The 26,294-nt window shown below is 55.6% G+C and overlaps 2 protein-coding genes across 2 annotated transcripts in view; one reads left to right on the top strand and one right to left on the bottom strand.

Moving 5' to 3' along the window:
* Positions 1 to 1,693: 1,693 nt before the first annotated feature.
* Positions 1,694 to 7,054, top strand: CHADL (chondroadherin like). The gene is made up of 6 exons (XM_026038278.1): positions 1,694 to 1,776; positions 1,930 to 1,970; positions 3,472 to 3,572; positions 3,670 to 5,343; positions 6,124 to 6,290; positions 6,829 to 7,054. Exons 1-6 carry the CDS (start codon positions 1,694 to 1,696, stop codon positions 7,052 to 7,054), a joined length of 2,292 nt encoding a protein of 763 aa, XP_025894063.1.
* A 5,508-nt stretch (positions 7,055 to 12,562) lies between these two features.
* The window catches only part of L3MBTL2 (L3MBTL2, polycomb repressive complex 1 subunit), a 13,844-nt gene continuing 112 nt past the window's right edge, over positions 12,563 to 26,294 (bottom strand). The window contains exons 2-17 of the mRNA XM_026038277.1: positions 24,754 to 25,021; positions 24,340 to 24,473; positions 23,887 to 24,010; positions 23,586 to 23,665; positions 22,554 to 22,671; positions 22,065 to 22,199; positions 21,355 to 21,443; positions 19,934 to 20,165; positions 19,115 to 19,194; positions 18,449 to 18,553; positions 17,286 to 17,433; positions 16,380 to 16,462; positions 15,569 to 15,803; positions 14,732 to 14,797; positions 13,688 to 13,810; positions 12,563 to 13,105 (exon numbers count right to left, since the gene is read on the bottom strand). Of these exons, the coding sequence (XP_025894062.1) occupies positions 12,996 to 13,105; positions 13,688 to 13,810; positions 14,732 to 14,797; positions 15,569 to 15,803; positions 16,380 to 16,462; positions 17,286 to 17,433; positions 18,449 to 18,553; positions 19,115 to 19,194; positions 19,934 to 20,165; positions 21,355 to 21,443; positions 22,065 to 22,199; positions 22,554 to 22,671; positions 23,586 to 23,665; positions 23,887 to 24,010; positions 24,340 to 24,473; positions 24,754 to 25,021 (2,130 nt within the window). The 3' untranslated portion in view covers positions 12,563 to 12,995. The remainder of the gene's footprint in view (positions 13,106 to 13,687; positions 13,811 to 14,731; positions 14,798 to 15,568; positions 15,804 to 16,379; positions 16,463 to 17,285; positions 17,434 to 18,448; positions 18,554 to 19,114; positions 19,195 to 19,933; positions 20,166 to 21,354; positions 21,444 to 22,064; positions 22,200 to 22,553; positions 22,672 to 23,585; positions 23,666 to 23,886; positions 24,011 to 24,339; positions 24,474 to 24,753; positions 25,022 to 26,294) is intronic.

Genomic DNA, 26,294 nt, shown 5'->3' with positions numbered 1-26,294 from the left:
GTGGCAGAGGTGCTGGTGCCCGGGGCCCAGGGGTGGGTGTCGGGCGGGCGCCCCTGGGCCGTGCGATGCCAGCCTGCTGTGCACTGCTGCGGTCCGGAGCACGGCCACGGCCGCCCGCGCCAGGGCACTGCGCGCACGCGGTACTCGGTGCCCGGCTGCAGCCCGCGGCGCTGCAGCTCCAGCGCGCCCCTGAGCACCCGCAGCGCCTGCTGCGCCGTCTGCCTCTCGTTTCCCCCATTCCTCCGGCCCCAAGGTGGGCAGCAAGCCCACAGCCCCTCGCAGCCTTGCCAACCTCCCCAGCTCTCTTGCTCGGTGAGTGCAACTCCAGCATCTCCCTTGCTGCATCTCCGCCTCCGATGACACCCTCCTGCAGCAGGTAGTGCCCAGGGCCCGTCACATCTCCCGCCACATCCCGACTCGCTGCCCGTCGCCCTCCCACGCGGCACCGTGAGGGGCGGCAGTGCCGGCTGGCGCCCGGGCGTTACCTGCCGCGGCGGCTGTCGGGCTGGCTGGCGCCCGCAGCACCTTCGCCTCCCTCCGAAAGAGCCCAGCGACGGAGCGCTGCAGCTTCCCTCCCCTCGCCTCCCGTGCMGCCCGCGAGGAAGCACAGCCTGCGCTGGTGGCTTCCTCCTATTGTGTGYGGTGAGAAAGGATGCAGATGACCAGGAGAAAGTGAAGGGCGCCGGGAGAGGCATGAGGTTCAAGCACCTGGCTGCCTTCCACTGCGTTTCCCCATTGGACTCATGGCCAGGAGCCGTGCCATGGAGCTGSTGTTCAGCACAGCGCGTGCCAACCTCAGCACCAGGCGTGGGCAGGCAGCCAGCCRCCATCCCCACAGCCAGGTCTCCGTGATTTGCTGCGGGCAGTGAGCGCCGAGGACCAACAGGCTGGTGCCCGCTCCGCCTGCACCACCAGCGTGTCCCGGCTCTGCTTCCAGGCTGGCACAGCCGCCTCTCCCTGCRCTCACCCATCGGCAGCTCCAGGGGTAGCTCGCTGGGACTGGAACCTGCACCATGGAGGCAAGGAGCGCTCCCCATCCCGGAGCGCACARGGATGGGACAACTATGGTGAGGGCYGGGGGGCTCTGGGAAGCAGGAGCRGGAGAAGGGGCAGAGGGGAAGCCACCCCTCTCCGGAGCCGGCGGAGGCGGGAGGCGCAGGGGAACGTGCCAGGCCGGGGCACAGCCGCCGCCTGAGCAGCCCAAGCYGCGGCCCCCTCGCCAGCCTGGCCCACACGTGCCTGCCCCTGCCGGCCCACAGCAAAGGACTGCCTGCAGAAAGGAGGGGGAAACTCCTCCYGCTCCTTTACCGGCCACCTCTTCCCCTGGCAGACTCGCCTCCAGGCCTCCCAGGCACTTATCCGAGCTCACTGCTGAGTGGAAGTTTTTTGTAGATCAGCTCATGTTCCCCAGGAGAATGAAATACCTCYCTGGGGAGAAAGAAAACAAATGGAATAGCAGAGGCAGGGAGGCAAGCAAAGGTGGTCTGCGAGGAAATGACCCTTCACGYGTGCACTCCCACCTTGGAACAAGCAAATAAACAGAACTAGGGAACTCAAAAAGGGATGAAACTGCAGAAGGGAAGGATGCCTGTGCAGCCGGTCTCGCTCAGGGATGGCGCTGRGAGGCGCCGGGGTCCCTGCGTGCGAGCCGCACGGCTCCTGCTCAGCCGGACTGCTGCAGTTGCACCGTTCGATGGGTGGTGACTTTCTGCCCCGGACAGTTGCGTTTCCTGTGAGTTATGCAGACAGGAAAGACAAGGCCAGGCGCAGAAAATGGTGAGCCTCAATGTGACACTCGTTCCCGGGCTGGTGCTCCCACCCGCCACGCTGGCTGCTCCGGGGACAYGGGTTCCCTCTGCCGCAGTAGCAGGACGTACCCGCGGGGTCCCTGCCCTGTCCCCAAGGGGCTCATCCCTTCCTTCCCTCCAGCCTCCTCCTCCCCCTTTTGCTGGCTCCGTCCCGGGAGCGCTGCTGGAGTGCGGCACAACGGCCCATTCAGCGCTCGCTCCTGCTCGGAAAAGTAAATACCAGCGCCGGCACGGGGGAGGCGGCCGGAGCGGCGCCGCCGGACACGGGCACGGACTCGGGCAGCTCCCGCTCCGCAGCCCCTGGGCACGAGCTACCCCAGCCCCAGGTGAGTGCGGCCGGGGTGGCAGCGCCGCGGGTGACAGCGGCGGCCGGGACGCACGTCAAGCCCTGGGGACCGCTCGGGGCACTCGCCGGTGGCCGCTGGCTCTGTGTGCGGCGGGAGGACGGAGCCAGGGGTGCGTGGATGGGGCAGGGGCCCCCTGCTTAGGTGGCTTTTAGCTACGCCAGGCCCTGCTGCTGCTGTCCCTGCACCTGGGGGGCCTCGGCCGCGGTTCCGGCAGCGCCTCCTTGGCTGCCGCAGCCTCGGCCCCTCTCCGGCACCTCCTCGCAGAGGGGCTCTCGCTGCCACCTCACACTCAGCCCTGCCAAAAGCAGCCCCGTCCCTCTTCCTGCAGAGCCCTGATTTGCTTCGGCCGGGTTAGCAGTGGATATCATCAGTGCCAAACACGCCGCGTAGCTGGAGGTGATTTTGGCCCCGGCTTAGCAGAGCCTGCGCGCAGCCCGGCCGCAGCGCGGCCCACAGCCAGCCCCGCGCGCCGAGGCACCGCGGYGTGCGGGGAAAGCGCGTTTGCGACGCGGAGCTCGAGGGGCTGCCTGCCTTGCCAAGGAGCAGCTAAAGGCGCGTTCGTACCACTGCTATCCCATACAGATCATGAGACGTTTATGCTAGCCACAAGGAAGGAAGAGCCCCTTCCTCACTGACCTTGGCTCCTGGTGGGCTCCTCCTTAAGTGAATCTAGACAACCCAGGCAAAACTGATGTCCTAAAGGGGACCTGCTATCAGCGATCCTTGAGGTAAAGCTTAAAACCTAACGTGAAATATTTATTTCTCTGTCTCCTTCACTTATAACCCATGGAAAGCACAGCTCTAGAGCCAGAGGCTATCATGGGAGCTGCCCCATGGCTCTGAGGAGCAATCCACACGTCCCAGCACCAGTCGGCGGCCCACGGTGGCAGCAGCTGATGGTGCTGTGGGAGCCGCTCTGCAGCTCCGTGCCCCATGGCAGCACAGGGCGGGGATGGCGGGACGGCCCTGCCTCTCCCCTTCAGCAGCACGGCCTTTGCCTGTGAGCTTATCCAGTCCCTTTTGTCCCTTCTGGCATTGGCCGCCTCCATCGCCTCCCGGCACAGCAAAGTCCAGAAGTTCCCAGTCTGCAGCAGCACAAAAACTGCTTTCTTTGTCTAGCTGTGCCTCTTCCCTGCTAGTGCCCCCAGACCTGCTGCTGTGAGGTTTGGTAAACACCAGATCCRCACAGATTTCACTGCTGTCAGGAGGGCTCCTTCCCCTCACGGTGCGTTTCCTCTGGCTGCAGGTGATATCCACGATGGGGCTTCTCCTGGGCCTCCCGCTCCTCACAGCTGTGCTCGTGCTGCAGGACACAGCTGCCAGCCGCTGCCCGGCGGCATGTGTCTGCGACAACATCAGGACCCACGTCCTGTGCCTCAACAGGAACCTCACGGAGATACCCAGCACCATCCCGCAGGTCAACTGAAGTATTAGGCCATTTGGGGGCAGGAGATGGAGTGGGGGAAGCTTGGCATTTTACCCCTGGAATAAATTCACCCTTGTGTTACCTACAGATCACAAAAAAACTAGATCTCCGAGGCAACAATTTGAAGGTCATTCCTGCAGGAGCCTTCCTCAATATCCCGTACCTCACACACTTAAATCTGCAGCACTGCAAGGTGGAGAGCATTGAGGAGGGAGCTTTTCGAGGACTGGGAAGACTGGTCTACCTCAACCTGGCCTCCAATAGTATATCCGTTATCTACCAGGAGTCTCTGGATGGGCTGTCTTTCCTCCAACAGCTCATCCTGGAGAAGAATCGCATTGAGGAGATCCAGCCRGGTGCTTTTGGCCAACTGGGGTTCCTCAACTTCCTCAACCTTGGTGAGAATGCCCTCGTCTACCTCCCAGACATGGTCTTCCAGGGTCTGCAGGTGATCAAGTGGCTCCGCCTGTCCCACAACGCCCTTCATGTCTTGGGCAACGAGGCCTTCGTTGGCTTGCCCACCCTGAGGAGGCTGAGCCTGGACCACAACGAACTGCAGGCGCTCCCCAGTGAGGCTCTGTCAAGGCTGTCTGGGACAACACGCCTCGATCTGGGCCACAACCCCATCACCTACATCACCGAGGAGGCCGTTGACATGGCCTCCTTGAAGCACCTCTTCTTGGACAACGCGGCTCTCCAGGACGTTTCGCACAAGGCCTTTGTGAGGAGCCCCCAGCTGCGCACGCTGGACCTCCACAACAACCAGCTGCAGGGGCTCCAGCCGCTCGCTGGCCCGGCCGGCGTGGCAAAAATCCTCCTGGCTGGGAACCCTCTGCTCTGCTCCTGCCGCCTGCGCCCCTTCCGCGAGTGGATGGGGAGGGCGCGCGTGAACGTGGAGGCCGCGTGTGCCGGCCCCCCGGCGCTCCGGGGACGGCAGCTGGAGCTGCTCAGGCCTCAGGACATGAGGTGTGGGCACCACCTGGAAGGGGCCGGGCCATCCCCCAGCCCCACTGCCCCTGCTGGGCAGCCAGAGGAGGCCGGGAGAAGGAAGTGCCCGGTGGGCTGCGCCTGCTCCCTGGACTTCCAGCACGGCAGCTGCGAGAACAGGAACCTCCAGGAGATCCCCCGGGGCTTCCCCAGCACCACCCAGCTCCTTGACCTGCATGGAAACGACTTCGGGGCTGTGCCCCGGGGCTCCTTCCCCGGGTTGAAGAGGCTGGTCTCGCTCCACCTGCAGAGCTGCAAAATCACCTCCTTGCAGCCCGGGGCATTCCAGGGCCTGGAGAAGCTGGTCTACCTCTACCTCTCCAACAACAACCTCTCTGCCTTGGAAGCCGCTGCCTTTGAYGGTGTTCCCCAGCTTGCCTACCTGTACCTGGACCACAACAGCTTCACCCGGGTACCCCAGGGCGCCTTCAGGCTCCTCCCCAGCCTCTTCTCCCTCCACCTGCAGCATAACGCCATTGGGCAACTGTCTGAGGGCGACCTGGAGGGCATGGAGAAGCTGCGCTGGATCTACCTGACAGCCAACGCCATCAGCCACATATCCCCAGCGACCCTGAGCCCTGCCAAGATGCTGGAGAAGCTGCACCTGGATGGAAACCGCCTGAGGGAAGTGCCCACAGAGTCTCTCTGGGGGCTGCCTGCCCTCAGCGAGCTGAAGCTCTCCAAGAACCCCATCAAGTCCATAGGCGCCAATGCATTCCTGCCTGTGGCCAGCACCCTGCAGCACCTCTACCTGGACAACATGGGCCTGGAGCGGGTGTGTAAAAGAGGGGGGATTCCCTAGACAAAGGGGGCAGGTTGGCCCCATAAAGCTGATGTGCCTAGAGATTGCCATGGAGTCCAATGTCATCCCTCCCCATGGAGCCAGGCCTCTCCAAGAGCTTCTGCCCTGTGGACACCCCCAAATTCCCACTGTGTGGTTTGGGGGATGCTCCACAGTCCAGGCAAGAGGAGGTGCTTCCTCAAGCTTGGCCTGAGCGTTGTCTGGGTCCAACACGCATCTCCCCAGGGTCGGTCTCTCTTCCTCACCCAGCCGTCTGGGCAGTCACAGGTCCTTCCACATCCCTCAYTGCTTTGTCCACCATTCCTTAATGAAACAAACAGGCTGCTGCTCATTTCAATGGACTTGAGGTCATTCCCACAGCTCCTCTTCCCAAAGAGTCCTCCTCCCAGTTGCTTGGCCGTATGCCTCCTTCTCTTGTCACTTTTTCTTCATATTCTTCACTGCCATTATTGTGAATTCCTCTTTTCCAAAAACTCATGTTATCACCATCCCCTTAAGGATCAGGCCCCTTTTAYATCACCAAGGAGTCACTGTAGTGATTCATAAAATGTGACCCGATTAAGTTAATTAAACCATCCCTTCCTTGCAGCAGCTTAAGCCCATGTACAACCTTTCCATGTACAGACTCAGCACAGACTCAGCACAGACTTTCACACTCTCCCCAGGCTGTAGGGATTAACAGTGTGCATGTGCACAGATTTGCTCCCCTGCTCCCATAGACACTATCTTTGACTCATCCTTGCTTCACTGCAGATTTCCTCGGATGCTTTTGCTGGCCTTGGCCCCAAGGTCAAAAGTCTCTACCTGGAGAGCAACAAAATGAGTCATGTCCCTGACATGCGCCGCTTCACGGGGCTGGAAATCCTCAACCTGCGAGATGTCCCTTTCCACTGCGACTGCCAGCTCCTTCCCCTGCACAGGTGAGCTCTGCAGAGAGGTAGGGCCCATGGGAAATAGGGAAGGATAATGAAATAACAAATAGGGAAAAACTTGCCCTGGGAGGGTGGTCAGGCACTGGCTCAGAGCAGCTGTGGGATCTCCATGCTTGGAGAAACTCAAAACTCATCCGGTCAAAGCCCTGAGCAACCTCATCCAGCTCTGAGTAGGGGTTGGACCCCTGCACGGGTCTCAGCTGACCAAAACCTCTCTATGGTTYTGAACGGGAAGTGTCGCTCCAAAAGGACATCGGCTCTGTGCCCCTGTGCTTGCTYTGGGCCGTGCCCAACCATGAGAGAYGTCTGGTGGTTGCACACAGGGCAGACGTCCCCATGCTCTGGGTGGGCCCCCGCTGCTTCGTCATCCCCAAGRCTGTGGGCCCAGCACCGATGCCCTCAGTGCAGATGAGGGGTTACAACGTGGCAGGAGGTGGCCCAAACCCGCCCCAGGTCGCAGGCACGGAGCTTCACCTCTGCCTTGGCACCTTCCCACTCCMTTCTCTGATTTCCTGACACTTTCCAGGTGGATTGACAAACTCAACCTCCGCGTGGGGGCCACCTGCGGGTCCCCTGCTGAAGCTCGGGGCCACAAAGTGAAGTTTTCCACCATCTTCCAAAGCTGCCCTGGCTGGGCCCGGRACAAGGCTTCAAGAGCCAGTCCCAACAAGGCCACGGCTGCAAGCAAGCCCGGCAAGCAAAAGAGATTGGAAAAAACACTGGCCAGGGGCCCCAAGAAGAGCAACGCTTAGGAAAAGAGCACAGGACACAATGGGACCATCCCTACCAGAAAGCAGCTTAGTGAGAGCAGTTTTCCTGGGCTCGCCTCCACTGCAGCCACCTGGATATTGTAGAGGGCACAAAGGAGAGAGCCTGGCACAACCAAACTGGTGCTGATTTGTCCTGACCGAGGATCTGGGATCCAGGTCTTGTTGATGCACAACAGGAGAGAGTCACAATAACGCAGGAAGAAGCAGGTCAGCAGCTTTGGTAGTATTTGCAACATGCTTCGTTTAGACACCAAAATGGAATGARGCAAAATGAGATAATTATTTGCACAAGGTTTTACCATCCATGCAGGACAGGTGTAATGCCCAACTGCTTTTTCTTTTTTTATTTCGGTGGTGGTGGTGGGTTTTTTTGTTTGTTAGTTTTCCTTTGCCTTTGTAGAACGGGTGTAATCCAAGAAGGTTTGTCTATAAACTTTTAGGGATATTGTATTGATGATTGTGCTTTAGCAGCTTCAGAAAACATTGAAGAACCCAGACAGGGGCTGCCAAAGGCACTGACATAGTAGCCTCCTCTGCCTCAAAACTTAAACCTAAGCACCAGAGTACATATTTCCCGAATTTCCAGAAGTGCTTAAGAATTAAATAAAAGCAGATGTAAAACTRTTTCTCTGCAAGATTCAATTACTTCTTCCCACATCCTATTCCTGAGTGATGTTCCCCACCTATTCYCCAGGGTTACCAGGTTTGCATTTCTCCTCTCTCAGCGGTGGGAACACAAGAGGACTCCTGTTTTAAATCCTAGATGTCTCCTCTAAGCACGTGGAGGAAAAGAGTAGTCAACACGGATTCCCCAAAGGGAAATCACGCTTAACAAATCTGAAGACAGCCTTCTCTGATGCAGTGRCTGGCTGCAGAGATGACAGGAGAGCAATGCATGTTGTCTACCTTGACTTCAGCAAGGACATCATCTCCCACATGATCACATGATCAGCGGCACGGTCTAGTTAGTGGCCTGTGGCCAGTGGTGTCCCCCAGTATCAGTAGTGGGTCCAGCCTTGTTCAACTGAATCATCAATGACGTGGATGAGGGGGCAGAGTGCACCCTGAGCAAGGYTGCTGATGACACAAAACTGGGAGGCTGTGTCWGACAGAGTGGCTGCTAGAGCAGAGGGCTGTGCTGCCATTCAGCGGGACCTGGACAGGCTGGAGAGYTRRRCAGAGAGGAACCTCWTGAGGTTCAACAAGGACAAGTGCAGGGTCCTGCACCTGGGGAGGAATAACCCCAGGCATCAGTACAGATTAGGGGTTGACCTGCTGGAGAGCAGCTCTGTGGCAAAGATCCTGGGAGTCCTGGTGGACAAGTTAACCACAATGTGCSCTTGTGCCCAGGGAGACCAGTGGTCTCCTGGGATGCATTAGGAAGAGCATTGCCAGCAGGTTGAGGGAGCTCATCCTGCCCCTCTACTCAGCCCTGGTGAGGCCACGTCTGGAGCATTGTGTCAAGTCCTGGCCTCCCCTCTACAAGGGAAATATGGAGCTACAGCAGAGAGTCCAGTGCAAAGCTACCAAGATGATTAGGGGAATGTAGCATTTCTCACTTGAAAAAAATGCTGAGAGTTGCCCTGTTTAACCTGGAGAAGACAGAATGGTCTTACCAGTGTACACTAATATCCAAAGGGTGAGTGCCAAGAAGATGGGATCAAACAATTTTCAGTAGTGCCCAAGGACAGGACAAGAGACAATGGACACAAACTGGAACTCAGGAAGTTCCATCTGAACATGAGGAAAATCTTGGCAGTGAGGGTATGATATGACCCTGCTCTCCTGCTGCTGGCAGGGCCATGGGGAAGGAAAGAGGAAGATGAATAAAAAGTAAACTGTGTAAATGAATTGTATATGAATGCATAGAATAGAAGGTCAGCGTGCACAGAGAAGAATAGGCACAAAATTCCATATGGAAGCATTTTTCTTTCCTTTTATCTTTTCCTACCCCACACGTAGTTCTAGAAGAAGCTTCAACCATAAATCTGTGTTCCTTGGTAGCAGTGATGTTATTTATTACTTAGTTTCAGGAATTTATTGTCACTGCCGTTGGAGAGGCCACTTCCCTGCACCAACAGCTCCTTGGCTGTCACCTCCATCTTTGGCTCAAGCCCCATTGTCCCCACCAGGCCCCTTTCTGGCCATGTCCCAGGGCAGGGACGAGCTGGTGGCTCCCATGGCCCTACAAAATTGTCCCTGTTCCTCAGCTACAGCTTTATCACTATTGAGCCTCGGCTCTCCTCTGGAATGCTGAGCAGGGAGCACGGCCTTGGGCAGCCTTTCCCCTCCAAAGGGGCCGGCCGAGGGAAGCCCTGTTTCCTGKGTGCGGCTGGTGGGGCTCACCTGGCGACAGCCTGGAGGGGCTCCTGCAAGAGAGTTCAACGACTAAGGGGTTTCCATCACTTCTGCCGCACTGACCGGCCCCATTCCTGCCCGGGGAGGCAGCTCTGCCTCAGAGGCATGTGGCCCGAGATCTTTCCCCGCCTGCCGACCCTGTGACCCCCACGTACGGGGCTGCTAAGGGGCAGCCCCCGTCTCCTCGCTGCCTCGGCCCTGTTCCCAGYGCCGCGTCACTCCCTGATGCGGGGCCACATCTCCCGCATGTGCTGGCGCCTGGAGGGCCAGGACCCAACGGACCAGCTCTGCAGAGCCACCCTGGCTCCCTGCAGCCCTCGAAACCATCGATGATCCCAGGTGGGCCCCACAGCAGCACGGGGAGCTGTGTGTCCTGTAACGGCACGTAACTCACTCTCYTGTCCCATTCCCTCTAAACATCGCGCTCCTTTGCTCCAGGCTCCCTCCTGCCTCCAGAGCAGCCACGCCATCTCCTGGCTCCCTGCCTGGATGGTCTGGATAACCATTACCCATTCTACCTGAACAATGGCTCATTCTCTTTCTCAAAAGTTTTTTGGCCCTTCCAATTTTTCCTTCTGAATTTGAGTTGCTGCTGGTGCGGTCACAGCTTCCTGTAAATCTCCTGCTTCCCTCTTTCCAGCCAGTGCGGTTACAGTGTCCTAAAGCCCCCGCTTCCCTCTCTCCAGCTGCGGGGAGGTGCCTCTGCCTCTCGTTGCAAGCCCTCATCGGCTCCCTGAGCTTCGCAGGGCAGCAGCACCAGCCAGTGCCACAGGAGCCAGCGAAACCCTTGGGGAACGGGCATAAASACAGCTAGTGTCCCTGAACTGGAGAGCGGGAGGGAGGGATCCTCCCCCTATACACAGCTCTGGGGAGGCCACATCTGGAGACTGTGTSCAGTTCTGGGCTCCCCAGGACAAGAGGGATGTGGAGCTGCTGGRGAGAGTCCAGCGCAGGGCTACCAGGATGATCAGGGGCCTGGAACATCTGCCCTRTGAGCAAAGGCTGAGGGAGCTGGGCCTGTTCAGCCTGGAGAAGAGAAGGCTGAGGGGGAACCTGATCAGCGTGTATAAATACCTCAAGGGAGGCAGTGAGGAGGAGGGGGGTGGCCTCCTTTCAGTGGTGGCCCAACAGAACTAGARGAAATGGCCACAAACTGAAGCACCAAAAGTTCCACCTGAACTTAAGGAAACATTTCTTGACAGTGACGGTGACAGAGCCCTGGAACAGGCTGCCCAGGGAGGCTGTGGAGTCTCCTTCTGTGGAGATCTTCCCAACCCGCCTGGATGTCACTGTGTGCCCCGTGCTCTGGGTGTCCCTGCTGGAGCAGAGCAGTTGGACTAGGTGATCTCCAGCGGTCCCTTCCAACCTTAAGGACTCTATGCTTCTATGAAATGCAATAGCAACCTTACCCCAAGGCCCCTCCCTGGGAGGGGTGAAGATGCTTCATTTGCAAGGGAAGGTCCCACACTGCAGGACCATGGGGTCCTCCCTGTCCACAGGGCTCCCTCAGCCCTGCGCTGGTTGCTTTGCCCTCCTGCACAGAGCTGCTTCCACCCTTTCACACCCTCTTTCCTTACCCCAGAAAAGCAGTGAGCACCTGCCCCCATCTCTGCTGCCTGCAGCCACAGGTCTCCATGCGCTTCCCCCCTTGTCCTTGCTCGAGGAGGAGTGGCAGGAGGCTGCCCACCACCCTGCTCCTGCAGCCCCTTCTACAGTGTGTGGCGTGTGAAGCAGGGCTTGGAGAAGGTGCCTCACACCCTCCCTTGGGGCAGGAGGCGGCAGGGAAGGGGTGGTTGGGGCCGTGGGGGGATGAGGGCCCCCAGGCTGAGTGCAGGTGGAGCCAGGCACTGGGGAGGGGAGCAGGAGAGGCCTCGTTCCTGCTCTCAGTGCTCACGTCTGCAGCGGGTCACAAAACCCCGCAGCTCCAGGGCAACAGCTTCCAAGCCTGCCCTGCAGGAGCGCTCCCTTCTGGGCAGGTCTCTCAAGCCTGAGGCCATGCAGGGTGCGGAGCAGCGAGGCAGGCACCTTCCAGGCAGGAATGGGAGCTGGCAGCAGTGGCAACGTAGATCACGCAGAGAACAGCAGGCTGCATACACAAAAATACACACAGAATCCCTACCAAAGCATCTTTCTTCCCCTTTTGTTTCTCTTACGCTACTCCAACTTCCAGAACTCGCAGCGAGAAACAAACATCCTTCACCAAAGGCACCAGTGTTCCTTTTTGGTGTTAGCTTCATGAATTCATCCTGAATTCCCACCGGAGAAGCCCCTTGCCCACCTTTTATGTTTGTGTATAAATTGTGTACCAATTTCCAGGAAATACCCCTTCTGATGGGTATTTTCCCTCCTTCTCTTATCGCCTTTCTTTACTAAGCACCCAGGGACTGCTTACGACTCAGAGGGTGGTGGGCTAAGGCAAAAGGCCATAACTTTGGCCAGGGCAAGAAGCCAAAAAAACTACTTTCTATGCCCAGTTTCTCCCCCTCCAAGACTCACCCCAGTAATTTAGCTTCCTGCCAGCAGCAGCAAGCTCTGCCTTTGGCAGCAAGTGCCAGGAGCTGAGTTTCCTGGGCCAGCTGCAATCCTTTCCCTACGTTGGTGGAGGGAGCATGGCCAAAGGGAGCCGCTTTGGGGCACAGCCCCTGCTCAGAGCTGCTGCTGCTACCAAATATGAGGTGAGAGGATGGGAACGAGAAGCCAAGTCAGGATTACAGGCAGATGTGGGGGGGATTCAGGAGGGGGACTCTGAATTGAGACTTGGACCTTGCCTTGGCATCCTGGGCCTGAGCTAAGTGGCCCTTTGACCTTTGTCTTTGGTTTCAGCTGCCTTCATGGCTAATCCTGGTATTTTGCTGACCCAGAAAACAATGTAGGAGCCTTTGGCTTCTTCCTGTTTAATCCACAGGGTTTTAGGATACAGACCATTGGTCAACCCTACAGAAGGCTTAAAAAAAAAAAAAAAAAAAAAAAAAAAAAAACCAACCCTGTGCATCAACTGCTCAGCAGCTCTGGAGTCAACAACAAGAAATTATTTTAATAGAAAAAGTCTCTCACTCCCTAAAGAAGCATCATCCTTCACCTCCTTTTGCTCTTACTATCCCAGCTCCCTCAGGGGCGATATGAGGGGGTGCAGGAAGGATGTCCTTTGGCGACGGCAGCTCTTAAGCCTGATTGCCAGGACTCGCACCCAGCTTCTCAGAGCGAAGCTCTCCCCTTCCAGCCACGGCAGATGCCCAACCTGCCCCGGGCGCTGCGGCAGCTGCCGGGCTCTCCCGCTCGGGAAGGCGCCTCTGGAGCCAGGCACGCGGCCTCGGCACTTGTGCCGTTCATGTCTGTCCGTCAGCCTCGTGCCCTTCTAGAGCTCCTCCCCCGGGGCGTAAAGCAACAACTCCAGGGGAACGAGTCCTCTGGCACGCCCAGAAAGCAGGGCTGCAACGCTGCCAGGTGATCAGCCTTGACAAGGGTGGGCTCCTTGGGCTTCCTGCTCCACTTTGTCAGGGCCTGCCCCAACAGGGCGACACGATGAAGCCCAGGCTGCTGAAGGCAGCAGGGGGACGTTCCAGGTTCAGTCTGTGACCTCCTGCTTTATGCTGCTGACAGGAATAGGAAGCTCTGAAACTCCGTACTCTTCCATGGAGGGGTCGATAGTTTCTTCTTTCACCTGCACAGCAATGACTAGAGAGAGAGAGAGAGAGAGAGAGAGAGAGAGAGAGAGAGAGAGAGAGGAATCAACCCATGCTCCCTCTGCAGCACCTCAGCACCAGCTCTGCTCACACAGACACATAAATGCCTCTGGTTTCTAACTCATTTCTTGGGGGATCCCTTCCAGAAAGCAGCCCTGTTGTGCTGAATCAAACCAACCAGTGACCACGGAAGCAATCAGGAGGGGAGTGAACCCTGGCAGCATTCAGCAGTCTGCTCCCCAGAACCATCCCTCTCAGGGCTGAGGCAGGAAATGCCAGCGGGGAAATAAAACCTCTGTGAGCAACCTGGACCCTCAAGAAGCTCTGCACCCACATGCAAAGCACCTCACTCCTCCCCGCTGCCAGCTTGGGCGAGTGACCCAGCTGCCAAATGCTTTTCTGGTCACGGCACCCCTCGGTGCTCAGCGTGAGCGGCTGCGCTCACGCGCTGCGACAGCCTCTACAGGACCCGGAATGGGCCAGAGCATCTTCCAACACCTCCGTGTTGTGTCGCCTCCCTAACTGAGGGTGTCCAGGCCCAGGCTGCTCGCAGGACGGATCATCGCTCCCTTACTCTCATCGGGGGCYGGCTCCGGCAGAGCTTTGCTGGCAGCTTTCGCCTCTCGTTTCGTCTTCGGACCAGGCGGCTTCTTGACGTTCTGCTTCATGGTGCGTGTTTTGACAGGTATCTTTTTTCCTTAACAAAGAGAGAGCAAAGTATGAGGCAAAACGCGCTGCTGCTCTCTAGAAACCCAAACAAAACCAGCAACCCTGCTCCACTGAGAAACCAAAGGCCAACAAGACTGGCCAGCCAACTGCATGTTCAGCAGCTGCCAACTGGTTACTCGAAAAATGGTCTAATGAAGAAAAACCTCTATATTCATCATCTTAAAATACACTCCTTCATCTTCTCCCTGATTAAAGGCAAGATACTTCAGCATGTGCTTAACTTCCGTCCTGCTGGAGTCTAATAGCTTTGCTTACCTGTCTGGCCTAGCCCTAGGAAATGGGCATGGTGGCTCCAAGGCACGGCTACTGTAAGCAGTAATAATTTTAWTTTTAGATAACAGGTTTTATTTTGGTTCAGTGTCTTTAGATGTCTTTTCCTCTCTAACCCTAGCAAGGAGTTTCTTGCCTGTCTACTCATGATTTGCCTCAGCCAGCTCCTATAAGACAATGACGACGACGACGACAACAAGAACTTAAACAATAACATCATCCAGCCCCACCACTGGCATCTTCTGTTGTCTTGAGACCTTCTTTCCCTCAGGACAAAGCAGCCAAGGTTGTTGTCTAGCTACCCCCCACAGAAAGAATCTCCCTGAGCCCATGGACACGACGGGGGGGAAAGCAGCACAGCTCATGCCTCAACGCAAGCTCCATCTACATCTCAGCTGATGGAAATCAGGAAACAAAGCAGGTCCTTCCCACACMAACAGCTCTCGGCTCTCCTAGGTATCAGGGGAAACTCAGGAGGACGAAGCTGTGTCATCAAACGGGCTGAGGGCATCCACAAGACAAGGCCTCTCTCTCCTGCTCTGCCAGGACACGGACAGGGTTCCTCTAACTGGGCCCAGCCTGCGAGCGAGCGGGAGGGCGCTAATCAAACATCACTCACTCTTCTTTCCATAGGGTTTCTTCTTCTTCTTGGGCACCTCCTTGGCCTTCACTGGAGTTGTGGGCTCTGTCATGGAGACGAGAGGGAAACGAAAGCCAAGTCCCATAACCAGTAGGTAACTGGGATGAAGTGACATAAGCGAGAAACAAGATATACCCCTTCCCCCCGAGCCAATGCCCTCGCCCCCAGACAACCAGCTGCGGGGAAGGCAGCGCCCTGCGTGGGGCTCTGCTCTGCTTCCAGGCGAGGGCTCAGGGCAGCAGGCTGGGCAACACTGGGGAGAGAGGCCCAGCACAGATTTGGCAGGGGCAGTGAAGAGACAAGTTTTGTAGCTCGGGACAAGAAGAAAAACATCTGCAAAGGTGAGGCAGTGGCCCCCTCCTCGACAAGGAAAGCAATGGACTCTTGAGAGGGATGCTCTTACCTTTACAGACTTAGGCAGAGAATGGAGGGACACAGAAGAGGAGGTGAGGGCAGAGCTGTCCCTGCTAGCTGGCTGAGGCTGTGGGTATGCTCAGTAAAAGGGAGGCTGTGCAGGGATAGGACCACCTGGAACTCCTACCCAACTTCAGCAGGAGCAACTCTCCGTTGGCATGCAGTGGGGAAACTGAGGGAAACTGAAGCCTCAGGCTGTCTTCTCCCCACCATAGATTCTTCTCTGCCAGCTGCGAGGCTGCATAGCATCAGAGAAGGACTTGCAGTAGCCAGCACAGGTAAGAGGTGAGCTTCTCCTCTCCACGAGGCCCAAAAAAGCAGGAGCAACTCACAGAGCAGGAGGAAGGAAACCTTTGCCTCTAGGCTCGAGGTGGAGGAAGCCGCAGTGAAGCTTTCACTCACCTGCAGCCACAGGTGGTTGAAGCTGGTAGCCCGTCAGCTCACACCAGCCCACCGGGTAAATGTCTGGAGACTCGCAGTCCACCCACTGGTCGTACTCGCTGTCCCAGCCGTCGAAGTGGATGCTGAGCAGGCGGTGCACCACGCGCTTCACCGTGGCCACGCAGATGAGCCGCGGCTCCATCAAGTCCACTGCTTCCACTTTCATGCCTGCCTTGAAGCCGTGGTTCGGGCAATCCTAGTCGCAGGAAAACAAAACAGTCTAAAGCCTGCAGGGGATGAACAATTCCACAGCCAAGCAATGCCAGGGACTTCAATATCCCACGTAGCTCTATAGCAGAAGAAGGCTGATGAGCAGATCCAAGGCCAGCTGCATCCTGAGTCAATCTTGACACAGAATTGAGAAATGAGAGCCTAAACTAGGAGCAGCAGTATGGAGCAGTTAAGGACTTCTGATGAAACCCATAACCACGCCAGGAAATCAGAAAAAGTCCAAGTGCCAGCTGTATTTCCACAGGCAAGAAACACTGCAGAACCCACCAGCAGCCTAGAACTCTTAGTAACACTAGAGAATGGAAGGTCCCCTTCAGAGCAACCACCACAGGGCTCCACCCATGAASTGATGACGCTGCTCATCACAACCAGTCAGACAGGACATTACTGAAGGGGCAGTTCACACCTCTGCCTTGGACTCTCTTCACACGAGCTGACTGCTGGCACAGAGAAACCCAGAAGCAGCGCCCACACCTCCTGTGCTCTTCCCTGCTGACTGCAGCCACTCCTGCACACTCCTCTTCTCTCGGGCACCACTCACCGTGTTGAAGAGCCGGGCTGGAACAGGTTTTGACTTTGTCTTTTCCAGGTAACTTTCCCAGTTGAAGGTCTTTGCATCTTGCCCTGCAGCAGGAAGAAACAGTCAGAGGGGAAAAATGCTGACAAGTGGAGGAAAAGACAACATGGCAGGAAGGAAACACACCAACCACTTGCAAATCATGCTGATGTTGAGCATAAACCTATTGCATGGACTCCATGGAAATGCAGCACCCCCACCCAGTGGGGAAACTGAAAAAAGCACAAGCTGCAAACACCGAATACCCACATTCATCATGTAGCCAGGCCACAGAGAAAAGGGAGGAAGGGACAGACAAGAAGTTGAGGACAAACAAGACCACTCTTTCTCCCACCAGCAGAAAGATGAAAAGGAAAGCAGAAGAGGAGGCTGAAAYTGAAAACACTGTCACACAGATATTCAGAGCAGGCCTTTTGGCATATGGCTAGATAGGACAATAAACAGAGTTCCTAAAGTGACTGTAACTCCGTATTTTTCAAGAATAAACCAGTGTCACATTCATCCATATAAAAAGAGTGGGGCAAGTCCTGCCATTTGTAAAACTGAGCCATGCAGCTATGTCTCCAGCTTACCCCTTCTCACTCTTTGTTCTTAAATTTGGGGACCCTACATCTGTCCTGCTCATCCTCCAGGAGCCAGCCCACGGGTCATTAATGCTCCTTTGGAGATGTTGCTTCCTGCCACTGAATACAAAGATYTGGTATATAGGCCAAGTTCAAGGGGACAGGCCTTCCAAACTAGCTCTATCTCTCCCAAAACAGGCAGGTTGGGACACTGTGGTTCTGGTTTATCTGGTCTGGAACCACACTTCTCAGAAAAACACAGCCCAGTGCAGGGCTATTCGCATGTGCAGACAGGTCTAAATATCACCTTTTGGAGGGGTCAGGTCAATGTTGTTCTTCTGGCAGAAGTTGACAGGGAAGATGGCATGTGAAGAGGCATGGTAGCAGAACCAGTCAGAGCCATCTGCAGATGTGGCTCCATCAATGCTGATCATGAGATACCCATCCAAGAGAACCTGAAGCAGAAGTGAAAGGGCATTAACTGCCCGCTTAGCTTGCCCTAAAGCCTCTCCTGCCAGTGGATGCTCCAAGAGCCACCATGGCTGGACCACAACCACCACTAGGTAGTGGAAGCAGTATCGTGTGCTCCGGGATGCAGAGCAGCTTCTCGACTATGTTACTCAGCACAAGTGAATCCTCAGAGCAGCTGTTTCTGCAGGACTGGGAATAACAGCAATAGTCGTGTAAAAAGAACTGGGGTACAAATGGTGAGGAGCTCTSTCCTCTCTCAGAAACAGACCCTCATGACAGCCCAGGCAGTGATGGGTTTGTTACAAGGCTGAAGGGAAGGGCACTATTTCCAACAGCATGAGGAAGAGCAGACAGCTTCTTGAGGAAGCAGAAAGCTCATGGCAATACTACCCTTCGAAACATCCAAAGTGTCTCATGGAGAAAAGCTGGCTGACCCATTACTCCCTCCATTAGCACAGGAGCAGAGCTTATTGCCACCCCATGAGCAAATACCACATGAGAGGCCCCCACCCATACCTCCCCATCCTGAGGAACACCACCCGTTAACTTACATGGCAYGGCCCACGCAAAGCTGGCCTCACAGCCCTTCCCCCAGGCCCTTCTCTCCTCAAAGCAGCGCTGCGGGGGCCTCTCTTTAGCCCCCTGGGAACTGCCATGAGTCTCCTGCAAGAGCAGATCTCTCCTGCCGAGTGTCCAGAAGTCAGAGGGGTGGTTGCTGACTGCACAGCAGGAGGATGAGCGTGTTTGGCCTGCGAGCTCATCTTTATGCTGTCTTCTGAGGCACACATGGRCAACTGCTGGTCTCATCAGTCTGTCGGGCCACTGAGCTTATAGCCCACACGCTTGCTGCCTACCTGCCTGACAGTCCCTCTTTAGAGCCCTGCCCTCTCTCAGAGGAACTGCCACCCAGTCTTGTCTGTTTGCGAAGGTCTGAGGAGAGGCCGAGATGTCTCAGCCACACACAGCAGAGCCCTTTCCCTRCTCTCCAGCCAACCTTACCTTGCGGACAGTGGCCACGCAAATGTTGCCCAGATTGAGGGGGTCAATGGCCTCRAGCTTCATGCGTTCCTCAAACCATCCACCTTCGGCATAGACAGCCCGTACCTAGGGGAGACCATAGGAATATCATGTGCTCTGGAGGAGTCTCACCCACACACTAACCACCCCAGGCTTAATCAGGATTAGAGCTTCTTTAGCTGGCTCAGCCCAAGGTGGAAAGGGAGAGAAACGACAAATAAAAGAGAAATACAAGGAAGGCCCCAGCCCAATGTTGTCTCTGTGTCAGCAGTCCCTGCCAAAGCCTTGGCCAGTCACAGAGACCAGTCTCTGCTCCACAGCAAAGTAAATCTACTCCCAATCTTAATCCTTACACCAATTCAATCCAACCCCTTCTCTGGTCTCCCTCATTCGCTCTGACTTCCAAGCAGCTGCTCGCCCTTCAATAGAGTCCCTCCACCTGGCATGGTCTTTTAGTTCTTCCGTGTTTCTCTTTTCACTCACCCTGCCAAGTCTGAGCCTTCACACCCCAGTTACCTCACTGTCCCATAGCTGAAAGGGGACAAGCGAGTCACCCTCAGCAACCCACAGAGCACCATATACCCAAGGAGGAAGTGGTATCGTCGCCTCCTTTGCTGCGGCCCCCACAGAAAGTGAGTGCTCTCCTACCTTTTTGAAGAGATAGGGGACGGCGTCGCAGTAAATCTTGCGGAAGGTGGGATGGTTGGCCATGTCACTGCGCTTTTCCTCTGCGAGGAACAGAAGAAAGAGGTGAGGCAAAACCTGAAGCAAGTGTGGTGAGAAAACGCCTGTCTATTAATTATCTGGTGAGAGTTCAGCAGTGCTAAGAGCTAGATAAGGGACCATGTGAGTAATAAAAAGGACAAATAYGTCAGTTAATCCACAGCTTCCCATAAGGTGGCCCGGTAGGCAGAGCTTGCTCAAAGCAGGTGGTTGCTCTTTCTGGGCACGGTGCTAACACTGCTATGGGCAACTGTGATCACCGGGGAGTGGCAGCAAGGRAGCAAGGGAGACAAAACGAAAAGACTCAATGAGGTGAGCAGCTCCAGAGCTCARGGCTGGCTTCTGCTGGCTGCCTAACCAGAGGCAAGCTGTTCTAAGCAAGAATCCTCCAGAAAAATAGTCTCAGAAAAACAGAAGCTGGTGGTACCCAGTCTTACAGAAACCAGTGTGCGTTTTCTCAAAAAGCCCATCAATGTCTGATGTTACAGGCTAGGCATTCTCACACGGCAGGGCRAGACTACCTGCTCCGCGTGAGAAACTCTACAGTCCCTGTGTCTGGCCCTGTGCTATGAACTGCTCAGCTGTGGGTCTATGGAGGGGGAAAAGCAGCAGCTGTGTGGCAGACCTCATCCACCTCATGCCAAGGCAACCGCCTGGCTCCTAGCATGTCAAGACTGGCACCAACAGCAGAGATCAGACAGCTCATTGCAAATCAGGAGACGCCTGTGGTGCTCTGATCCCTACCCGTCTTCTTCATGCTGTGGCCCACCCTCCGCGACCAGCCCACAGGATGGATGAGAGGGCTCCACATGTGGCACCAGAAATCGTCATCGCTGTCACCGTCCTCGTAGAGGAGCCTCAGCCGGCCCCCGATGACCGTGTCCACCACCGCCATGCGTGTCCGCGACACGTGGTTCTTGTCCACCACCTCCACCCGCATGCCTTGCCGGAACGAGTACTTCATGCTCTCCGCCATCTGGCGACAGATAACAGGGAGGGGAGAGCGGTCACCTCTGGGGTCTTCTTCCTCCAAACACCTCCCTGCAGCTTTCCCCACACACATCCTGGCCACCTCCCTGCACTGCCCAAAGCTGACGGGGAGACACCTCTGGGAAGGGATGCATGGAAGCAGGCTGCAAGCCCCACACCCAACAGCATGGCTGGACATTTGCACCCCAGGTCTCCCCTGTCCTACAGTTTCTTACCAGCTCTCCCCATCCTTTTTGGAAACCTCTGGCTTGCTGATAGTTGTGCTGTGGATGTACCGAGAGCCACAGCTTGAGATGGGCTCAACAGACACACGAACAGGCCCGCATCTGAGTCCAGAGAAGTCCTGAAGGGAAAGTTCCCCTCTCCCATCTCTTGTTTTCCATTAAGTGGGAGTAGAGTGGGGAAGCTGGGAGTAGAACAATGCTGGCATCATGTCGAGAAGTTCCCTGCCATGATGGCAATCTGCAGCTCTGTGACACAGCTCAGGAACAAGAAGCTCCCAAAACCCTCTCAATTTCCTAAGAAGCAGCAATGGAAGCACTAACTATTCCAAGTGCAGAGTTACCATTACCTTGCAGAGAGCCAAATGCCATCGCCTGCCGTCGTGCCTGCCACTCCCGCGACCATCTTCCTTATCTGCAGTTCCCCAAAGCTGCCAGCCAGGGCAGACTCTCTCCTCCCACCTGCCTGGAGGATGCCTAACCTCAGGGTGGACTAGGTGGGACTGCAACAAGAGCTGCTAAGCTCCCAGGGCCACTTGCACAGCTGTTTCTGTGCCCCTCATTCCCCAGCAGGCTGCAGAAAAGGTTTTTTTGACTTGCATAGCCCTGGAATAGGGCAGAATTATGCCAGGCAGAACTCCCTTGGTTTCTCCCATTCAGCAAAATAAAACTAATTCCCAGTATTTTGCAGCAATTATGTGACAACAGCTTCTACACCGTTCTGTGACTCAACGGAGAAACAACTAGTGTTCCTGCAGGGCCAGGGGACCGTGCCATTTCCCAGAGCACTGYGACAGGCATATTCTGAGCATAGCCAAGCACTCACTGCCTCCCTTCTCCTCCCCTGCAACCATTCTCCTGTGCAGGAACTGCAGACATCAGCACCAGGAGACATGTTGTTCCACACATCTCCAAGTTTTTCCGTCCCCGACACACAAGACATTCTGCATTTACCTTGATGTGGAAATCCACAGGGATGGTCCTGGCTCCCACCAGCTTTTTCATGAGGTAACCTCTCCAATCTGTGTACTTGGCATGGATACCTGTACAAGCACAGGATAAAATGGGTATCTTTATGACAGAGTTTTAACATGGTGCTAGATCTTTCCTCCTGAGGAGAGTCCATCTGCACGAAAAGGCCTTCCTCACATCCAGCTCCTGCACCTACTCGCAGGCAGATGGACTCTGTGAGCCTGCCCCCACGTTACTGCCCCCAAATGCAGTGAGCAGAGACCCAACTGCCCTGACGAGATGAAACGTGGTATTACAGCAAAACACRTAAGTCACACCTAATGCACTTCAGCGTTGCCAGAATCCTGCCCAATTAACATCTCTGGGCTGCTCCCTGAGTGGGGACCGTGGCCAGCATATTCCCAGTCATCTGCCAGGAACGTGGGGCCATGGAGGTCCCCCAAAGGCTACGTCTGGCCACTGCGTGTGTCGCAAGGCACCTGCATTAGCCTCTGGGAACAGGTCCGACATCAGATCTGCATCTAGCACCCTTTGTAACAGCCACAGGGAGATGCAGGGAAAGTCCCCCTGCTTCCAGAAGACTAAATGTCTCATAACTCGAGTGCACGTGAAGCTGCAGTCCCACACATGATGGGAAGGTCTTGTGCTAGAAACGAACCAAGATACATGTTGACCTCTCCTGTCACACTCACTCTGTGGTGGCACCAGGATTTTGCTGTTGATGGCACACCAGCCAATGGGATGAATATCCACTGTGCCCAAATTGCACCAGAAATCGTGGCCGGCATCGTTCTCAAAGCCCTCGTATCGTAGAAGGGCCCTGTATCCTGCCAGGACAGAGGGGACAATCAGAAAAAGGCATTAAACACCAAGCATTTSTCCTCTCCCTGTTGGGCAACACAGGCTCATCCCCTTCCACATGGTTTTCCATAGGTTATCAGGGATTCTCCAAGCCTTCTCCTGGGAGCAAAGCCACCCCCACAAAGAGCCCAGTAACTGGAAGAACATCCAGATGCTCGTTTCCTTCCACCCCAAACCATGATAGTTCCAGTTCATAGATCTCTCAGCAGGTGTGGTGCTCTAAAGAGCTAGTATTTTGCCCGAGCAGCTATACTCAGCTCTTTAAAGCTTCTCCTTGAAGTCAGCTATGCCTGGCCACTGGTGCTACATTGGAGGCATACCTGCAGTCTGGATGACAGAGGCAATCCAGTACACTCGGCTGGGGAGCACGGCATCGCTGTTCAGCACTTCTACTTTCATACCTTTCACCACATCGTCCCACTGATCAAAGAGTGGCACCTGAGGAATTGAGGCAGCCATGAAGGGAGGGAGACATTTATGGTCACAGTTAGACCTGTTCTGCCTTTCAAAGTCACGTTCTAGGCAGCTGTACGTTCACCACATTTGTATGCTTTGCCCTTCCTGAATCCACTGCTAGTCAGAAACACAAATAAACAAATGAACTGTCCCAGCCACCCCAGTGGATCTTTAGTGCAGCATCCCCAAAGACAGAAAATCACATAGCAAACACTTCACTGCCAGCTCTCCTATTATCCCAAAGTAGCTGCTGCCATTGCTATACAGCATCCAGGTCCTTAATCATCAGGAAAAGTGCCATGTTTTCTTGACATATCCTCAAGAGGCACAAAGTTTGGTCAATACTACACCGCAGACTGCAACTCAAAAGAAGTGGAAAAGGTAAGTTTTAATATGCRGAGAGGACAGGGCTGCTCTAATACCCCAGAATCACCACTCTTCCACTGAAGTGCCCTGGCTACTTGGCCCTCAAGGACTGCAAATCAATGTTACAGAAAGTGCATCCGTTGGAGGTGCAGCTGCAGGTTACCCAGGCCCAGATGAGGCAAGTTCCTCCCTGCACATCATCCTGGGGTGTCCCTACCCTGCCAGGCAACATGCAAAAGCAGCAGAAACTTTCTGCTACCTGATCCACTGGCACCAGAACTGCTTCTGTCCCCAGCCAGCACTGACCCATCACCTCTGGCAGTGCTGCTATCAAGTCCCCATTTACTTCCTCTCCAGAACTCTCTGTGGGCCACCATCCTCAGCAGGAAGGAGCCACCAACTTCCCTCCTTGAATCATTTGGAAACCAGTAACCGGCTTCCTCAGTCTCTCCCTGTTGCCTGTCACAGGAGAGCCCTGCACACACATATCCCGTGCACAACGCAAAGCCTGGTAAGGGAGGAGGACTCACATGTTTGAAGCAGCTGACTGGAGCTGCCTTGAAGCCGTGTTCCTGCAGGTATTTTCCCCAGTCAAAGCCCAGGACAAGAGCTGTGGGTGGACATGAGAGAAGAACATCAAGTGAGGGCGTTGCAGGAGAGGCGCTGARCACACGGCCCCGACGCCCCGCGTTAAGCTGAGCCACACACATGGCTTTGGTGTAAGGCTGTACACAGAGGGCAGGGAGAGGACTGCAGAATTTACAGCCCTCCAGGAGTCCCTGGTTTTGGGCCTCTCCCAACTGCACCTCCTCCTGCATTGCTCACACTCACCATCCTGGCCCGTCAGCGTCCCATCTGCCAGCTGCCCCGTGCCCTGAGAATGCAGGAAGGCCCCAATCTTGGCAGACCAGGCTGCYTTGTGCAGGACTTTAGCTTTCTTCGTTGGTGGCTTCCCCTAAAAAGGGAGGAAAATTAGAACCAAGGAGCAGAAGAAAGGAACCAAGCCCTGCAGCTAGCCAGTAGGGGGGAAACCTCTGTCTTGGGATGATTTTAAGATCACTGCAATGTTTACTAATACTCAAAGAAGTAGGAAACAGCAGGTAAACGTAATCGTGCTCTTCTTCTAGGAAGTGTCATTTTTCAGCTGGCACATTTTCTCTAGGGAATCACAAGCCAGAATAACAAGCCACTGGTAATGGTAACTGTCAGCTGTCTCACTAGGCAGCAAGCACCTCTGCTGTGTACAGGCCCATCCTGCTGGGATGTCAAAAGATTTTGACTCACCTGCAGCCTAGCGAGGATGCTGGCCTTTTTGGAGTTTGAAGAGTAGCTTCTGGAGCAGGAGACACTGCAGAAGCGTTTGGTCTTGGAGAAGAAAGCCTCCCTGGTGCCCACGATCCCACACATCTCACACACGGCTGGCAGGAGTGGGAAAGCACAAAAAAAAATGTGAGCAGTTGGCAAGGTTGATGAGCTACAAAGAGGAGCAGTCTGATCTAGGAGACTAATTAGGCCCAGGTAGCCCTGTCTGCACCCAGCAGCTCCCTTGGTAACCCAGAAAACCTACTTTCAAGCCAGGTCTACTCCCAAACCATAGCCAAGAAGCCATCTCGTGCCCTTTGGCTTCCCCCAGTACAATTCCAGCCCTTGTGCTCCCCATCACACATGTGCTTCAGGAGTAGGAAGGCAGCACAGTACCTGGCTCAGAGCCACTGTCCTCTGTCATTCGGCCCGTGGATGGCAGGTGCTGGTGCAGAGGGGAGGCAGGAAGCTCTCCAACTTCCTGGTCCACCTCCTCATCACTAGACTCATCCAGACACGAGCTACTGTCACTGTCCATGCTGCTGTTGTAGCTGCGGAAGCTGTCGTAACCTCCGAAGATGTCCAAGTCGTCATCCTCGTCCTCATCATCTTCCTCCCCCAGCCGCTCCAAAGACGAAGTCTTGTTGTGGAAGGGAGACGTCGGCTACCAAAAGAATCAGGCAGCTCTAAAACAAGCATTTTACACCCCACAACAAGGCTGTCTTCACTGCCAAGACCCTCTGAACCACGGATAGGTGCTGCTGAGTGTGGAGGCCATGTAATGAAGCCAGATGCAAAAGTGTGAATTCACAGAATAAATTCCCTCCCTCACCCCGGTTCCTTTACAGGTATTTCACATGACACATTCTCTTTTCACAGGACAAACACACACAGCTGCAGCTACAGGGGAAAAAGCTCAAGGAACAGATACAACTATGGCCTTCTAGGCACCTTCTCTGCTAACAGCAACACAAGCTGCACAGACACCATCAACTGTAAGAGCTAAAGTCACCGCTCTGTGCTTCCAGCACAGAGGACAAAGCTTCAAACTCTGGCAACTAGAGCCCATAACTCATTCAGCTTGGGTTTCAGGAGGAAAAAGGATTGACTTTGAGGAAAAGTTCATGTTCTATGGAAATGGCTTAGTCCAGAGTTGATCTTAAGTTCAGAAGCTGTACGTGCAGGAAGAGAAAAACCCCTCTGTGGGGTAGCAGGATGCCACCCTGCTACAACCAGAGAGCAGACTGACAAAGAGCCTGGAAACCTGGGAACTTATTTCTCAGATTAGATAAATCCTGACCTGGAATCCAAATAAAGGCAAAAGAAGCTGGGGAATAGCATTAGCAGCAAGAAAGCAAAGCAAGCCAAACCAAAACTCAAAAAACGAGCCCCCTGGGCCATTCCCTGCACATCAGGGCTGCTTGCCTGGAGGTCCACAGCTTCAAGCAGCATTCCTGATGTCTAACACGACATGGACTTTCTCCAAAAGCGCATTCATCTGCACTTCACCCACTTCTGGCCGCTCACCTTCAGTCCGCCACAAGAAACAAGCACCTCTGGACGGTTACTCCTCCCGCGACCMGGACTGGGAGCTCAGGGGCGCTCGGAGCGCGGCAGTGCCGAGGAGCGAGGCCCGCGGCGCGGCAGCCCCACGTGCGGCGAGGCCGCCGCAGCGCCAAGGCGGGGCCAGCAGCCACGCCGCTCACCACAACAAAACGGCGGCCACGAGGAAGAGGAGGCGGCAGCGGAGGAGGCGGCCGGCTTCGCCTGGCCCCGCGCAGCCGTTACCCGCCAGCGCGGCCGTTGGAATGGCCGTTGGAATGGCCGTTGGAATGGCCGTCACAGCAGCCGCCGGCGGCCACCAGGCCGCTCCCCCTCCCGCCCCCCCTCAGGACACCGTGTGGCCCAGGCCTCCCCTCCCGCCCGCTGCTTCCCCT

The sequence above is a fragment of the Nothoprocta perdicaria genome, unplaced genomic scaffold (genome assembly GCF_003342845.1).
Source record: "Nothoprocta perdicaria isolate Ctin4 unplaced genomic scaffold, notPer1 scaffold_206, whole genome shotgun sequence".
In the NCBI taxonomy this organism is placed as follows: domain Eukaryota; kingdom Metazoa; phylum Chordata; class Aves; order Tinamiformes; family Tinamidae; genus Nothoprocta; species Nothoprocta perdicaria.
Note: the sequence above shows the minus strand (reverse complement) of the source record. Positions and strands in the feature narration are given on the sequence as shown.